Here is an 18,575-nt window from a genome sequence, read left to right as displayed (position 1 = left end):
GAGGAGGCCCGAGAAGTCATCTTACAGCAAGCCCTACGGGCACAGTGCTACACAATTGTTTAACTGCTTGCCGACCAGTTGCCATCGATTTACTGTGGCAGGCTGGCTCTGTCCAGCGAAACAATGTACTGTACATCGAATCGCGGGACCGCGAATGGGGGCGCGTACACACTGATTGCCCACAGGGGGAGCCAAATCAGCGGGTCTGCTGGGCACCCGCGATTGCTCCCCATGGAGACAGAACGGCGGTGTGCCGTTGTAAACATGGCAGAATGCTGCTCTGTCAGTAATGAACACAGGGATCCTGTGTTGTTCTTATTTAGGAACACAGGTCTCTGCATATATGCAGCAAGCCCATCCCCCACACAGTTAGAAAGCACCCCCTGGGGCCACATTTAACCCTTTGATCGCCCCTGCTGTTAACTTCTTTCCTGCCAGTGTCAATACAGTAACAGTGATTATTTTTAGCACCGATTACTGTAGTAATGTCACTAGTCCCCCCAGAAGTGTCAAAAATGTCAGTTAAGTGTCTGACCTGTCTGCCACAATGTCGCAGTCCCACTAAAAGTCGCTGATCGCCACCATGACTAGTGAAAAATAAATTAAAATTACAAATCTTTCCCCTAGTTTGTAGACGCGATAACTTTTGCGCAAACCAATCAATATACACCTATTGGAATTTTTTTTACCAAAAATATGTAGGAGAATAGATATAGGCCTAAAATGAAAAATTAGATTTTTTTGTTTAACTGGAAATGTCATATAGCAGAAAGTAAAAAATGTTTTTTTTTTTTCCCCAGAATTGTCGCTTTTTGTTCATAGCGCAAAAAAAAAAAAGAAAAAAAAAAAAAAGAGGCGCTCAAATGCTAACAAAAGAAAGCCATTGTGTCAGTCAAAGTAACGCAGTGCTGTATTGCAAAAAAATGGTCTGGTCAATAAGGGGGTAAAACCTTCCGGTCCAGAAGTGGGTTAAGAAAGGGAAGGCAGGAGAGAAGAGAAGAGTGGAGGTCTGCTATAAATTGAAAAACTTGGTATGTGCTTTGATGGCTTGTATTATTACAGATCATCTGACAGAGGGAATTTAATACTCCAAAAGCTTGCGTGAAAACATTTTAGAGACCATTACAAGCCATTATTTTGACAATGCCTTTGCTTTATTCCTGTGTAAAGCAACCCTTGAAATCTTGCAGTATACATCAGCCACCATGTGGTAACATCTTAGTATTACTCTTACTCAGACCGTACATGTTCCATTAATGAGCACTGCCTGCATTCTTCGTAGAGACCAAACACATGCCAAAAGTTAACTTTCCAGAGTAACATTAGGAACTAAAATGAATATGCACAACATTACTTTTTACGCCTTTAGTTTTATACAATGTTTAGGTTTTATTACCTTGACTCTATAAAGCTCAAAGAAAAAAAAATTCTGCACAAGGGAAGATTTTAACACACAAAAGCAGTTTACACCAATAATCTGGGATATCAAATTAGAGCATAAATAAATCAAATAGTGTAGCGCTAAATTATTACCACATGATAGAAAATATACTGTACTTAATATGCATACAACTCAGATAAATTAATGAAAAAAATCTCAATTCATAAGGTGCAAAAATGTGAAATACGTGCATTTTTTATGAAAAGTAAATTTGCATTTTTCTTCCTCATTTTTGCACTTTATTAATTGAGATTTTTATCATTAATTTATATTAAAAATGTAAGCACATTAAGTACAGCATATTTTCCATCATGTTGTATTATTTAGCGCTAAACTATTTAATTTATTCATGCCCTAATTTGGTGTAGCACCCTACAGGTCGTGCTAGGCAAATGTATAGTGGGCCTTGTCTGCCTAACAGCAGGGCTGTGATTTATTTAGTTAGGGTGTCAGGGCTTCCAGATGTGCCTGCTGAGGGGAGAAGTATCCCCACTGGCTCCTGTGAGAGGCTTCTCATAGGGCAGCCCAATCAGGGGACACATCCCAGCTTGTAACTACCCCAGAAGGCATATTATGCTGCAAAGGATTCTGGGAGTGGGTATTAGTTGGGGGGGGGGGGTTGGGGAGTGCATGGCACGGTGTCTTTGGCAGGAGCAGAGTCAGAGGATGGAGAGTGCGGCTGTCTCTCATGTCTGAGGAAAGCGGATGTCTCGGGCTGTCGCCTGAGAATCCAGAGAGTGCTGAGTTGAGCTGAGGGGATCTGGTGTGCCGAGAACCTGCGGAGAGGGAGAGGGGTCCAGCCCCAGGAAAGCCTACACAGGTTGGGAGTACTGAGGATTGCCCCTGGGGGTCTTCCAGAGTTAAAAGGGACCACTCCGGAAGAGGTTCTGGGACGCAGTGCCAGCTAGCTGAAAGGGGGTACCTAGGTTGAGGACCCTGAAGTTACAGAGGGGGGTGCATAGACCGGGAACCCCGAAGAGTTAAAGGTTAAAGGGGGCACCTGCAATTGGGCCCTGAATTGTACAGAGTGCGCCAGTTGGGATTTACAGCTTTACAGAATTCTACAACATACTACCTCAAGCCCAAGCAAGGCGGGAGAGAAGTATTCAGTGACTTGTTGCAGGATAACAGTGTTGGTGGTTCTACAATTTCCCAGTCCTGGATCTTTTGGACTTTAAGTCAAGGATTCAGAACTTCTACTAAGCTACAGAGTGTTCTCAGAGTTAGTGAGCGTTGGCTGGCGTCAAGGAAGTGCCAACAGGCATTTTTCAGGAACAAAGTCCCAAATGTACATAGTTGAAGCCTAAAGGAGTATCGCACTCATTCCCTTCTCCCATCCCCTTTATCTACAATAAAACACCAAAACCAAGATGCCGGAGTTGTCCATGTCTCAGTCTCTACACCCAGGGCCGCAGCTCACATGGGCTGGAAAGGTAACCGGTAACAATGGCAGATCCACATCAGGCCACAGGCCTGGAAAACCTGCTACATTGGTATCACAGATTTTGGTGTAGGCCGCTTTTGTGATAAAATCTTTCTCAGCACAGGATTTTAGTTTTTTTTAACATTTATAGATACATCCAGTGCCTTGCGAAAGTGTTCAGCCCCCTTGAACTTTGCGACCATTTGCCACATTTCAGGCTTCAAACAAAGATATAAAACTAATTTTTTTGTGAAGAATCAACAACAAGTGGGACACAATCATGAAGTGGAACGAAATTTATTGGATATTTCAAACTTTGTTAACAAACTGAAAAATTGGGCGTGCAAAATTATTCAGCCCCTTTACTTTCAGTGCAGCAAACTCTCTCCAGAAGTTCAGTGAGGATCTCTGAATGATCCAATGTTGACTAAAATGACTAATGATGATAAATAGAATCCACCTGTGTGTAATCAAGTCTCCTTATAAATGCACCTGCACTGTGATAGTCTCAGAGGTCCGTTTAAAGCGCAGAGAGCATCATGAAGAACAAGGAACACACCAGGCATGTCCGAGATACTGTTGTGGAGAAGTTTAAAGCTGGATTTGGATACAAAAAGATTTCCCAAGCTTTAAACATCCCAAGGAGCACTGTGCAAGCGATAATATTGAAATGCAAGGAGTATCAGACCACTGCAAATCTACGAAGACCTGGCCGTCCCTCTAAACTTTCAGCTCATACAAGGAGAAGACTGATTAGAGATGCAGCCAAGAGGCCCATGATCACTCTGAATGAACTGCAGAGATCTACAGCTGAGGTGGGAGACTCTGTCCATAGGACAACAATCAGTCGTATACTGCACAAATCTGGCCTTTATGGAAGAGTGGCAAGAAGAAAAGCATTTCTTAAAGATATCCATAAAAAGTGTTGTTTAAAGTTTGCCACAAGCCACCTGGGAGACACACCAAACATGTGGAAAAAGGTGCTCTGGTCAGATGAAACCAAAATCGAACTTTTTGGCAACAATGCAAAACGTTATGTTTGGTGTAAAAGCAACACAGCTCATCACCCTGAACACACCATCCCCACTGTCAAACATGGTGGTGGCAGCATCATGGTTTGGGCCTGCTTTTCTTCAGCAGGGACAGGGAAGATGGTTAAAATTGATGGGAAGATGGATGGAGCCAAATACAGGACCATTCTGGAAGAAAACCTGATGGAGTCTGCAAAAGACCTGAGACTGGGACGGAGATTTGTCTTCCAACAAGACAATGATCCAAAACATAAAGCAAAATCTACAATGGAATGGTTCACAAATAAAAATATCCAGGTGTTTGAATGGCCAAGTCAAAGTCCAGACCTGAATCCAATCGAGAATCTGTGGAAAGAACTGAAAACTGCTGTTCAGAAACGCTCTCCATCCAACCTCACTGAGCTCGAGCTGTTTTGCAAGGAGGAATGGGCAAAAATTTCAGTCTCTCAATGTGCAAAACTGAGAGAGACATACCCCAAGCGACTTACAGCTGTAATCGCAGCAAAAGGTGGCGCTACAAAGTATTAACTTAAGGGGGCTGAATAATTTTGCACGCCCAATTTTTCAGTTTTTTATTTGTTAAAAAAGTGTGAAATATTCAATAAATTTCGCTCCACTTCATGATTGTGTCCCACTTGTTGATTCTTCACAAAAAATTACAGTTTTATATCTTTATGTTTGAAGCCTGAAATGTGGCAAAAGGTCGAAAAGTTCAAGGGGGGCGAATACCTTCGCAAGGCACTGTATATACCTATAGAGTAAAAAAAAAAATATAAAAACGAAAAGAAATTAGATTAGGTATATACTCCCATACTTAGCTACTTACACAAGTGGTGGTTAAAAAGAAATAGAAGAAGAAAAAAAAAAAAAAAAAGCATAGAGTGCCTCTAGAAAAGGACAACTGGATTTTTTGGACTTCTTATATACCTATATATTAAAAAAAAAAAAAAAAAATACAATTTTCTTTAAATATTGTTTTTTATTAGGGATTTGGCACCTTGGCCAATAAAGAGAAAGAAAAACAAACATGAACATAGGAATTGCTGGAACATCATTATTATAGCTGCCCGACTCATCAACAAGCTATACACTGTAAGCAAAGATATAGAGCGTTTTATGTCGGATAAAATCCATCTCTGGGATCTTTATAATATTGCAGCAGAACAATTAACATACATATATACATTTTATGCAGTCTCTCATTAAAGCAATACAGTATATCAGATATTTGTAACATTAAAGGAAGAAAAGATCTGTACATTGCTTGTAGGGGCTGCTCTCTTACCGCCAGACTTTTACCCTTGCTAAAAAGAACATGAAGACTTAGACAGGACATGAGGCATCCACCTCTCGAGACTTGGCCATGTCTGAGTTATGGAATGCACACATAAAAAGTTTGTTAACTGGGATGAGAGTAATGTGCATCGTCACTGCCCTGTGTACCGTCTCACTGAATAAGCCAATAGAGTCATTTTTAATTGCACCTTTGCCTTTTGGAAGTTTAAGCATAAAAAGGAACTAATATATACTGAGAATTGATTTATACTTGGTGTAAAAAATAAATACATAAAAACAACTGGACTGATTTAGCCATTCTACTATCAAAGTTCACAGAGAGAGGCACGGGGAAGTCTTTTATGGAGTAGAAGTCCATTTAGACCTAACTGGAATGTGTGATTCAATTAAAACATAGCTAAACCTTCAACTTCTTCATTGTTTAAATTATTCTTTAAAGAACACCTGTTCACAGCACATTGGTGATAGCCAAAGAATGCTGGAACAATATTCAGCTCACTAAGACACCTTCGCTAAGGGTGCACACCTCTTCATGAAGCAAGACCCATGTTCGTGAGGCTTGAGGAGGACATCTGGTAAACTCTTTCAAACGTTCTTAATATCACATAAGAACACAGATCGGAACAAACTCCAAATCACAGCCAACAAACAGTAGTCACTTATCACAGAGGTAATTGCAATAAGCGGAAATCTGATTGGCTGGTATAGGTTACTGCAAACATTAATACTGCTTGTCACTATCCCTTAACGGGCAAGTCAAATAATTTTTCTTAAGTGGTGTACCACACCATTAGTTTGCAATTATATATTAACACTATTATCCTAGGACACATTTTCCTGTTCAACATTGGTCTCATCTCACAACAATTACATTTTTTTGATTTCATAACTTTAAATTCATGCATCGAAATGCAACATTTTGGCACATCTTTGAATTTTTGGCACCATTGATTGACTTTTACAGCTAAGACACTAGGGTTCAGCTTTAAAATACAAAAGGTCAAGGAATTTGCCTTTTCGGGAGGCTATGCAGCATACAGGTTTTTTTTTTTGTTTGTTTTTTTTTTTTTTTATTTTTTTTTAATATTAGGATTATAATAAAATGGGAACATGTATACCAACACCTCCAGATTTCACATCTACATACTTCCTGAAAATGCATGGTTCTAAAGAATGAATCATCAAGTCTGTGGAAGCTTTGATAAGTTGTAGGAAAAAGTCTGTCAAAACAGTTCATGAGCAGGAAGAAATTGAACATTTTCAGCGGAGGAATTGAAAACTCATCTTGGAGACAAATACGAGATTCAGTGCTGAGGTTCTGTTGGCTTTTGTGGCCATTCACTCCACATCAATTGGTACTGAGACACATTCAGTCTGAGAACCAGACCAGGAAAGTAACATTGAGATGTATCATTACTCACAGCATAGACAAAGAAAACAGGGCCTGGTGATACAGAGGTCTCTCTTGGTCTAATACTCGGCTGGGAGGCAACGTACAATGAAGTTCACTTGTTTATTATTGAACCTGTTTCCATATGTGTTTTGGGATACTTCTTGTAAGCGATGTTAAAGAAGTCTTCCACTGCATCAAGACATATCAGGCGATCCTAAGACAAAATCACAAATAGTATGCATTGTTACTTAACAGGAACATATAGTCCAACTCTACTATTCTGACTGATTTCAAACAATAAATAGGACTTCTTGCCATTCTTGTTCCCATGTGCACAAAGGTATCCAGTGTACTTTTGGTTATAGTCAAATAGGACCACAGTCACTATTGAATATTGCAGGTATGTATGCCATTAGATGGACATTTTGGTAGTAAAGGTTCACTTCATAGTCCAGCTGCATCAGCAGTTCCCCTAAGAAGTCCAACAAAATATGGACAGTTCCCATTAGGAATAAATGATATAGTGCAGTGATGGCGAACCTTGGCACCCCAGATGTTTTGGAACTACAGTTACCATGATGCTCAACTACACTGCAGAGTTCATGAGCATCATGGGAAATGTAGTTCCAAAACATCTGGGGTGCCAAGGTTCGCCATCACTGATATAGTGTATCTAAACGCAAGACCAAACAAAAAATATACTGCAACTTAGATGAGGTAGATTGCTTTTTACCCTTTTTTAGTCTAGCCCATCATACCAATAACATACTTCTTGTACTAAAGTGACAATGCTTACTTACTGCATCTATGGAGAAGCAGTGTTGTCACACCAGGACAAGAAGTGTGTTAAGGCTACAGCAAATCACCCCTAAAGCATAGTCATGTGGTGGGCCAAAGTGGTTATAATTAGAACACAGAAATGCAGGGAAGATTGATTTACTAAAGGCAAATATGATAGTGCAGTGGCTCTAGATCTGAGGGAAATCTCTGAAAAGAGAGGAAGCCCTGCTGATTTCTATCATTCAATCATATGCAAGCTAAAATGCTGTCCTATTTTCCTTGCACATTCCCCTCAGATCTAGAGCAACTGCACGTACAGTGCACAGACTATTTGTCTTTAGTAAATCAACCCCAAAATGTCAAACTTTTAAGACCCCAAAACAATTTATATGAAAAAAAATATATCACATTAAATATATTTAAATTTAAAACCTACATAATTTCTAATACATCAATACCATCCATATATAAAACACACCACATTGTGCGTTCTCAATACGTCGTGCTAAAGACTTGATAGGCGCTATAAGCTATAAAATGTAACATATTCGAGTTTGTTTTATATATGGACAGTGTAATAAATGCAAATGCAGTTAATAAAATGTATTTTTTATACATCGATTATATTGTTTTGGTGCCTTGAAAGGGCTCCCTCTCCTCATCTCCACAGCCGTTGAAGAAGGTATTCTGTAGTTGACAGAGGTAAACTGGGAAAGGCTGATAAAACAGTTTGAGATGCTGCTACGAAATCCACAGAAGTTAGGGGCTCAATGGATTTCTAGAAGGAATATACTCTTCTAATTGAACAAAAATATAATAAAATATTTTCAGTGGTATACCCTGCAAACCAAAAGAAAAAGGAATCAAATAAGATAAGTTACAGGGGAAAGAGTATTTGATCCCCTGCTTATTTTCTATGTTAGCCAACTGACAAAGAAATGATCAGTCTATAAATTTTAGTGGTAGGTTTATTTTAACAGGGATTGTCAGAGAAATGGCTGTTGCGAGACTGGCATTTCTGCCAGTACTCACGATGGGCACATCAGGCGCATTCCTGAGCGCATGCGCATTGGCAAAAGATTGACGAATGGGCGTACACAGGTTCGGAGTGCATGCATGATGCCATAGATGCGTCCATTTGCTGTCCTATTTAAGACCTCTGCTCAGCCCATCAAGTTGCTGGATTGTCATCAGCCTTCCTGTGTCCTGAGCATCTGCTAACCTATCTTTGATTTCCTGTTGTGACTCTGCTTGTTCCTGACCTGTCTGCTCTCCTCTCCTGGCTCCGACCCTTGGCTTGTCTCACCTACCTTGCTCCAGTTTGGCTCTACAGTGTATGACCTCGACTTGGCCTACGAACTTGTTACCTATCTGCCTGCCCTCCAGTATATGACCTCGGCTTGTTTCACAGACTCTGCCTTTGCCTTCTACCTGCCTTCCTGTTGCGACCTTGTCTAAAGTTACTGTTACCACTACCTGCCTGTGCCCTCGGACTGATTAACTGTGTTTGACACTCAGCTTGCTTCTTCACCCGTTTCCTGGCTGCACTAGTTGTCTAGTCAATCTGAAGACTCCCAGAAGACTTCTGCCCAGCATCCTTCAGGTGACCACAGGTCTACTCCATTGACCCTCAATATGGAAGAAATGGTTGCACTCCAAGTATCATCAAAATTCTGTTTTATTTAACCAAACTTCCCAATGTGGCAAGCAACAGGTAGACGTGTTTCACACACTAGCAAGTGTGCTTAATCATTACGGTGATTACATCCATTGACCCTGTTGGCAACGAGTGCTTCTTTGGGCAGTACACCTCCTGTTCCATCCTCAGGGGTGTATCGCCCTCAGCCGCAAGGGGAACTCTCTCTGCTTTTCAGTCTCGGATCAGGTATGTGACAGTGATAGACAGAACAACAATAAAAAAATCCAGAAAAAAAAACGTATTTAAAAAAAAGGTATAAATTGATTTTCATTTCAAATGAGTGGAAAAAGGATTTGGTCCCCAATTATCAGCTAAATTTCTGGCTCCCAGGTGTCTTCTATACAGGTAACGAGCTGAAATAAGTAGCAATCTCCTACAGGGAGTTCTCCTCATCTCAGCTGGTTACCTGTATAAAAGACATCTGTCCACAAAAGTAACTAGTCAGTCAGATTCCAATCTCTCCACCATTGCCAGGACCAAAGAGCTGTCCAAGGATGTCAGGGATTGTAGACCTACACAAGGCTGGAATGGGCTACAAGCCCATAGACATGCAGCTTGGTGAGAGGGTGACAACCGTTGGTGCGATTATTTGCAAATAGGAAAAATACAAAATAACTGTCAATCTCCCTTGATCTGGGGCTCCATGCAAGATCTCACCTTGTGGAGTTTCAGTGACCAGGAGAACGGTGAGGAATCAGCCTAGGCTAGAACTACAAGGGAGAATCTTGTCAATGATCTCAAGGCAGTTGGGACCATAGTCACCAAGAAAACAATTGGTAACTCGCTACGCCGTGAAGGACTGAAATCCTGCAGCGCCTGCAAGATCCCCTGCTCAAGAAAGCACATGTACAGACCCATCTGAAGTTTGTTAATGACCAGCTGAATGATTCTGAGGAGAATTGGTTGAAAGTGTTGTGGGCAGATGAGACCAAAATCAAGCTCTTTGGCATCCATTTAGCTCGTGTTTGGAGTAGGAGGAATGCTGCCTATGACCCCAAGAACACCATTCCCACCGTCAAATATGGAAGTGGAAACATTATGCTTTGGGGTCAGGAAAATGTCACTGCATCAAAAGGGACGATGGATGGGACCTCCTTCCCTCAGCCACGGTATTCCAGCATGACAATGACCCAAAATACACGGCCAAGGCAACAAAGGAGTGGTTTAAGAAGCAAATTAAAAAAGGTCCTGGAGTGGCCTAGCCAGTCTCCATACCCTTATCCCATAGAAAATATGTGGAGGGAGCTGAAGGTTTGACCAAGCGTCAATCTTGAAACCTTATTGACTTAGAGAGGATCTGCAAAGAGGAGTGGGACAACCTGGTGGTCAACCACAGGAAACGTCTGACCTTATGTTTTTGCGCAGGGGGTCAAATAGTTATTTCACTAATTAAAATGCAAATCAAATTATAACTTTTTTGAAATGTATTTTTCTGGATTTTTTGGGCGTTATTCTGTCTCTCAATGTTAAAAAAAAAAAAAATACCACCATGAAAGTCAAAAACTGATCATTTCTTTGTCAGTGGGTAAACGTACAAAATCAGCAGGGGATCAAATACTTTTTTCCCCTCACTGAAATTGTAAGGGTTTAGATATACTTTAAAGCAACTGTACAATGTAATGGTATAAGTTAATGACTTCCAGCTGAATTGTTGATAATTTTATTGCCCTGGTCTGCAATATTAGATTAAATATGAAAGGAAACCCTAAAGTCAAAACCTGACAACCCTGTCTCTACATAGCCAACTCTTATGTTTAAGCTAAAAAGGGACATATAAAACACTTGTGGCTGGTCAAATGGCTGAAAATACACAGTCATGTGAAGTGTGCCTTAAGGAGGGATCATGTGACTAATGCCTCTGGAGGGGAGGGGGGAGGGGGTTACACTTGAAAAATCAGGAATCATTTGTAAAATACACTTACCATAATATAGAGGTATCTCTCTGGCAAGTCCCATCCAGCTGGGAAGATGGTTGTCTCATCTGCAAGTCGTAAAAGCATTTCCATGGCCTTTTTCATGTTCTTTGGGCAACTGATGGTGCTTTGCTTTGTAACTGACAAAAGGGTCTCTGCTTCTTTTTGAAATCCTGTAACACACGATCACATTATTAAACTCTAAAAGAGCAAAGTTACATTTAAACTTCAGCCACAAATAATTTTTGGACATTTACACTGTAAAAATAAATTACCACTAATGAAGTATTTGCAATGGGTGGCTGTTGCTGCGTTGCTAAAATGCTTAGTATAATTCAGCCCATATAGTAAAGTAAACACTGATAATCTGGCAACAAGACCTACAAGGTGTTCTGAAATTGGAGAAGGGGAAAGAAAGTCTTTGTCGCTCCTCCAGTCACAGAACACCTTGTATGCAGTGAAAAGTATTCAAGACATTTTCTTATTGGAGGAAGTGCAGAGCGCTCAATCAGCTATCTTGAATTTTGGTACTTATTGTACTGTACAGGCTAAATTATAGTGAGATTTCCCAAATGCAGCAGCCTCACATGGAGCACAGTTCATTAACATGAATTTGTTTTTTCACAGAGGAAATGTCCAAAAATTGTTTTTGGCCAGATTTCAGCTTTAAGGCTCAAAACCAAAAAAGCTACATAATAAAGTACTGTGTAACATACAGTAGCTTGTTCTTTCCATATACTCTTCCTCTGCCAGAAGTTAGACCAACAGAAATGTTTTGGGATCTCTGACCCAAACGTAAAGGTTCTTCATAGATGAATGAGGTACAAAAGGTCTCTTTAAGGGGATTGTCCACAGCTTTTACTCCCCATCCATTGTTACCAACAGATTTTAAAATTTGAGATATATATATATATATATATATATATATATATATATATATATATATATATATATATATATATATATATATATATATATATATATATATATATATATATATCTATATCTATCAATCTCACAAAAGTGAGTACACCCCTTACATTTATGTAGATATTGTAAGACACTGAAGGAATGACACTTTGCTACAATGTAGTGAGTGTACAGCTTGTATAACAGTGTAAATTTGATGTCCCCTCAAAATCACTCAACTAAATTGCTGGAAACAAAAGTCAATACACCCCTAATTAAAAATGACCAAATTGGGCCCATTTAGCCATTTCCCTCCCCAGTGTCATGTGACTCATTAGTGTTACAAGGTCTCAGGTGTGAATGGTAGCAGGGGTGTTAAATTTGGTGTTATTGCTCTCACTCTCTCATACTGGTCACTGGAAGTTCAACATGGCACTTCATGGCAAAGAACTTTCTGAGGATCTGAAAAAGAATTGTTGCTTTACATAAAGATGGCCTAGGCTATAAGAATATTGCCAAGATACTGGAAATGAGCTGCAGCATGGTGGCCAAGACCATACAGTGGTTTAACAGGACAGGTTCCACTCAGAACAGGCCTCGCCATGGTCAACCAAAGAAGTTGAGTGTACATGCTCAGCATCATATCCAGAGTTTGTCTTTGGGGAAATAGATGTATGAGTGCTGTCAGCATTGCTGCAGAGGTTTAAGGGGTGGGGGCCAGCCAGTCAGTGCTCAGACCATACGCCGCACACTGCATCAAATTGGTCTGCATGGCTGTCGACCCAGAAGAAGGCCTCTTCTAAAGATGATGCACAAGAAAGCCCGCAAACAAACAGTTTGCTAAAGACAAGCAGACTAAGGACATGGATTACTGGAACCATGCCCTGTGGTCTGATGAGACAAAGATAAACTTATTTGGTTCAGATGTGTCAAGCGTGTGTGGTGCCAACCAGGTGAGGAGTACAAAGACAAGTTTGTCTTGCCTACAGTCAAGCATGGTGATGGGAGTGTCATGGTCTGGGGCTGCATGAGTGCTGCCAGCACTGGGGAGCTACAGTTCATTGAGGGAACCATGAATCCCAACAAGTACTATGACATACTGAAGCAGAGCATGACCCCCTCCCTTCAGAGACGGGACTGCAGGGCAGTGTTCCAACATGATAACGACCCCAAACACACCTCCAAGACGACCACCGCCTTGCTAAGAAAGCTGAGGGTAAAAGTGATGGACTGGCCAAGCATGTCACCAGACCTAAACCCTAATGAGCATCTGTGGGGCATCCTCAAATGGAAGGTGGAGGAGCGCAAGGTCTATAACAACATCCACCAGCCAGCTCGTCATGGAGGAGTGGAAGAGGACTCCAGTGGCAACCTGTGAAGCTCTGGTGAACTTCATGCCCAAGAGGGTTAAGGCAGTGCTGGAAAATATTGGTGGCCACACAAAATATTGACACTTTGGGCCCAGTTTGGATGTTTTGACTTAGGGGTGTACCCAATTTTGTTGCCTGCGGTTTAGACATTAATGGCTGTGTGTTGAGTGATTTTGAGGGGACAGCAATTTGACACTGTTATACAAGCTGTACACTCACTACTTTACATTGTAGCAAAGTGTCATTTTTTTACTGTTGTCGCATGAAAAGATACAACAAAATATTTGCAAAAATGTGAGGGGTGTACTCACTTTTGTGAGATATACATTATATATACACATACACACACACACACACACACAGATTTAGCTTTCTTCATTAGTAACAATATTTTTGCTGCAGATTAATCGGAAACCAAGGATACAGGAAAAGTCTCTGTTAAGCCCTATTAATTATTAAATTGTATTAACGATTAGTGGCAACTTTTTACAGAGCATACCCAAGTCCTCCAGTATCTTCCTCCATCTCGTTCTCACTTCTCGTCTTGCTTGCCTCAGGGTGTAAATTTCATAGTTGAGTTTCTGCCATTCCTGGTTGTTGACAAAAAATAATTATGACAAGTGAAGATTTAGGTTTCATTTTCTTTAGAACAGCAAGTTGGTTGGTTTGCTTAGGAGCTTGTATCATATGTTAGACGACTATACAAATAGATACAGTAATATATTAAAAGCATTTTATTTTAATATATAGCCATGCAACTCCTTTAAATGTAAAATACACCCGTTGTACATTTCTGATTGTAATGAACTGCAGCAAGTAAAAAGTCAACAACTATAACAGCATCAGCATCTATAACTATAACAAGAGCAAAGGTAGTTCAGCAAATAGTATCACTCATTAGATACACACACTTATCTTCCTCTCAGCTAATTAAAATGCCTTTAAAGCCATAATGTCATTCACTCTCAAATTGCAAATACTAAAAATCTGGAATATTGAAGAAGCTACGTACAGTACATCAAGGCATTCCGTGCTCCCTGATAAAAGGGAGGTTGATGAGGTGGATTGTATGACATGTGCCTTAAAATTTTAAAAACAGCAAAAAAAAAGGTGTTCCAAAAAACACAATGGCCAACTAAAAAGTGATTTTTTTTTGCCATATGACCTACCTAAGATCCCATAGTACAAGTTAGCCATGGTATCTTATTTCACATGACACACATTTTTTCTTCTTTTTTTTTTTAATATCCAAAAGTTTTCAAGGTACAGCTTAAAACACTGAACATATAAATGAAAATCCAGAGATTTTTAAAATGAAAAAATTTGCAAAGTCAGAAGGTTTATCGTAATGCATTCTATGCATTAGGATAAAAAAAAAAAAACCTTTGTGCAGCAACCCTCTCAGCCCCCCTAACACTTACCTGAGGTCCCTCTGTCCAGCGATGTCCACAAGTGTCTTCCAAGATTCTCCCTTCTGATTGGCTGAGACACAGCAGTGACTCCATTGGCTGCCGCTGCTGTCAAAGTCAGCTAGCCAATCAGGAGAGAGGAGCGGGCTCCATGTCTGAATTGACACAGGAAGCTGTGACTCAGCTCAGGTGCCCCCATAGCAAGCTGCTTGCTGTGGGGGCACTGAACAGGACGGAGAAAGGGGCCAGGATAACAGAAGAGGGACCCGAGAAGAGGAGGATCCAGGCTGCTCTGTGCAAATCCACTGCAACAGAGCAGGCAAGTATAACATGTTTGTTATTTTTATAGCAACACAAATAAAAAATGAGCCTTTACAGTTGCTTTAATATAACCTTATAGGGAGAAATAATTTCCTACATTCAGTAAAGACTCAAAGCCTGCTTTGCTGAGAATGTAAAACCCAATCTCTTCCATCTAAATCACTTCCTGAACCTTTCATTCTGCATGCTCTCTGAGCATTCAGCTCTGACTGTACTGACCAATGACCTTCTCGGAGCACAACTAAAAGGGTTTTACCTGCTACTCCTCGATCTTTTCACTGCATCTAAAAGCTGGCCATAGGTGAGTATTCCCCCCCCCCCCCCCCCGGTCAGTGGGTAAAGAAAAAAAAAAATGAACAGATTCTTTCATTCACACAAAGTATACCCAACATCAGGACATTGTATTTTGAGAACATGGACTGATGCTGTGATTGACAAAAAAGTCTTCCAACTTGTTAGTCAATCTAAAACTTTGACTTCTGTTGAACACAAGGATTGAAATTTTGGCTGCTCCCCATTGAATCTGTTGAATTTTGATCATCTATGACCAGCATTACACTGCTAGACATACCCTACATACTCCTTTTTAGTGGCATCTCTCCAAACTCTGTCAGAACACCCTAAGGTCAGTCCATGGCCCAGTACTCTGTCTATGCTACCTGTCTTGGCAAACTTGTCTTTTCTGTGCTCTCCAATATCTTGTATGAAAAGGACACACAGATCTTGATTTATTTTCCTGAGCTTTTCCCGTTTTGACCCTTGACAAATGCCAGTGGGACCATTTCTTCATGGAAATCCGAGAAATCACATAAAACGTTCATTATTTTCTGTAGAATAATTTCTTTCCTCATCCTTTGAGACTTGCCCACACCTTTAACATATTTAGGCAGCCCCTCAAACTGACTATCCAAAACCTCTTTCCTTGTCGACCATTACCTAATAATCAACGCTTATAACCTCAAACATTCATCATCTCGCTTACGTATTGTAGGTGTCCCTCACCTCCTACAATGTAAGCTCATTTGCCTAAGACCCTGTTTGTCTCATGTATCATGCAATTATATTGCCTGGAGTGTGTAACTTGCATTCCTTAATTTTTTTTTATGAGGACTACACATTTGCTGCCTAGCAACATGATATAAACATACCCTCCAGTCAAACCCATCTCCTTGGGGTTTCAGGTTTTCATGCAGGCATTGCTATAGTGAACCAGACCACTGTTTGTTATGGTAATCAGGGAAAAAAGGTTTTTATTTTTTGTAATGAGAAAGATGTATTTCCAAACACACCCACTGTAGCCTGTGTAGTGTCAGACAGTTCAGAAGAGTCAGAACTGTCAAAATTAAAAAGGTTTCTCACAGCCACCAGTCACATTCAAACCAGTTTTAGAAGTAGAATCTCATGGGTTACACACCAGCTGGAAATATAAGTTGATAGCACAGACTTCAGAAAGCTGGCCCACCACAAAGAACCTCTGGAACCTGGCCACTGTACATTTACATATACACATAGCCTGTCTCAACCAGGGTTTCTCCAAGTTGATTGTTAGGGGTTCCATGAGCTCCATGCCTCTCAAATAAGTTCTTGCTGGCAAAATTAATTGTAGCTACCTGTAATGGGGATTCTTCCCAATGGCCACAAACGTAAGGAGTATTCTTCCCAGTAACCATCACACAAATGTATAATGAAATGTAGATTATTAGCAGGGGTTCCACAGGACCGGAATGTTATTACAAGAATCTCTACAAGTTTAAAGGGTTGAGAAAGTATGACATAAAATATAGCTCAGCAAACTTAGTGGATGTTAATATTTATTGTGGATAGCTCTAACAGTGGACTAATGTTTATTCTTTTTTTTTTGCTTCCTAAATCGCTTCAAACTTTTGTTCACAACTACCTTGTTTGCAATACACTAAAATGAAGAAATTGTACCATGAGACCAAAGCTGGATACACACTATACAATTTTCTTCCCATTTTTTCCTTTAGATTTAGAAAACCATATAATATGAGTGTAGCACTACTCCCTTGGGAGCTGCTGGTTACGGGTTCCCCTGGGTTACCATTAGCAACAACATGACAGTTCAACATTTTCCCAAGTGTTTTTAGCTTAGTCAGGAAACAGTCCAGTAGCTTTGGTTTTTGTGTTTTTATTGAGAACTTGGATGGGAGAAGAGAATGAGTGGGATACTCCAACTTGTATAAACTATGCACAATTTGCTGGGACGACTGATTAATGCTGATTAACGCTAATTTAGCAGGTTTTCCAGGCCTGTGGCCTGATGAGAGTCTGCCATTGTTACCCGTTACCTCTCCAGCCCATGTGAACTGCAACCCTGGGTGTGAGAACTGAGACATGGACGACTCCGGCATCTTGGTTTTGTGGTTTTTATTGTAGAAAAGGGAATGGGAGAAGGGAATGAGTGGGATACTCCTTTAGGCTCAACTAATTACACTTGGGACTTAATCCTAGAAAAATACCCGTTGGCGCTCCCTTGACGCCAGCCAACGCTCACTAACACTGAGAACACACTGTAGCTTGATAGAAGGGCTGGATCCTCGACAATAAGTCCAGAAGACCCAAGACTGAATTGTAGAATTACTGACACTGCAAAGTCACTGAATACTCCCCTCACGCCTTGCACTGGCTTGAGGTAGTACACTGTAGATTTCTGTAAATCTGCAACTCTCAACTGTCACACTCTGTCCAATTCAGGGCCCATATGCAGGTGCCCCCTTTAACCTTGAACTCTTCGGGGTTCACTGACTATGTACCCCCCTCTGTAACTTCAGGGTCCTCAACCTAGGTACCCCCTTTCAGCTAGCTGGCACAGGATCCCAGAACCTCTTCCGGAGCGGTCCCCTCTGTCTCTGGTAGATCCCCAGGGGCAATCTGCAGTACTCACGACCTGTGTAGGCTTTCTTGGGACTGGACCCCCTCTCGCTCCGCAGGTTCTCGGCACACCGGATCCCCTCAGCTCAGCTCAACACTCTCTAGACTCTCAGGCAACACCCCAAGACATCCACCTTCCCCAGACAGGAGGAGAGACAGCCGTACTCTTCCTCCTGCGACTCTGCTCCCGCCAAAGACATCCTGTTCCGCACTTCCCCCCAAACTTAAACCCACTCTAAGAATCCTTTGCAGCATAATCTGCCTTCTGGGGTATTTACAAGCCTGGATGTGTCCCCTGATTGGGCTTCCCACACTGCCCTATGAGACGCCTCTCACAGGAGCCAGTGGGGATACTTCTTCCCTCAGCAGGCACATCTTGACACCTTACTAAATAAATCACAGCCCTGCTGTTAGGCAGACAAGGCCCACTATACATTTACCTAGCACCTACCTGTAGGGTGCTACACCGAGTAATGCTGAGTAGCACTGTATACCGCTAGTCACGGCTTGGCCTCTGCTTTACCTCGTCATAAGTAGTGAAATATAATTGAGTGAACTTCCTGAGGTAAACTCTACTGTACTGCCGAACAATCTTCAGGGCCCTTCCTGGCACCCCCTTTGTTCCTATTCTTCAGGGTCAACTACATGGCACCCATTTTACTGTCAAACTTCCTGTGTGAGCTAACTCCGTGATCCCC

General features: G+C 41.1%; 1 protein-coding gene across 1 annotated transcript in view; it reads right to left on the bottom strand.

The window, feature by feature from the left end:
• Window positions 1–6,232: 6,232 nt before the first annotated feature.
• MREG (melanoregulin) overlaps window positions 6,233–18,575 on the bottom strand; it is a 119,354-nt gene continuing 107,011 nt past the window's right edge. The window contains exons 5-7 of the mRNA XM_082260914.1: window positions 13,755–13,845; window positions 10,986–11,149; window positions 6,233–6,798 (exon numbers count right to left, since the gene is read on the bottom strand). Coding sequence (XP_082117040.1) covers window positions 6,697–6,798; window positions 10,986–11,149; window positions 13,755–13,845 — 357 coding nt within the window. The 3' untranslated portion in view covers window positions 6,233–6,696. The remainder of the gene's footprint in view (window positions 6,799–10,985; window positions 11,150–13,754; window positions 13,846–18,575) is intronic.

This window comes from Pelophylax lessonae (genome assembly GCF_965119305.1).
Source record: "Pelophylax lessonae genome assembly, chromosome: 6".
Lineage (NCBI taxonomy): Eukaryota > Metazoa > Chordata > Amphibia > Anura > Ranidae > Pelophylax > Pelophylax lessonae.
This window is presented reverse-complemented; position numbering and strand designations above follow the sequence as displayed.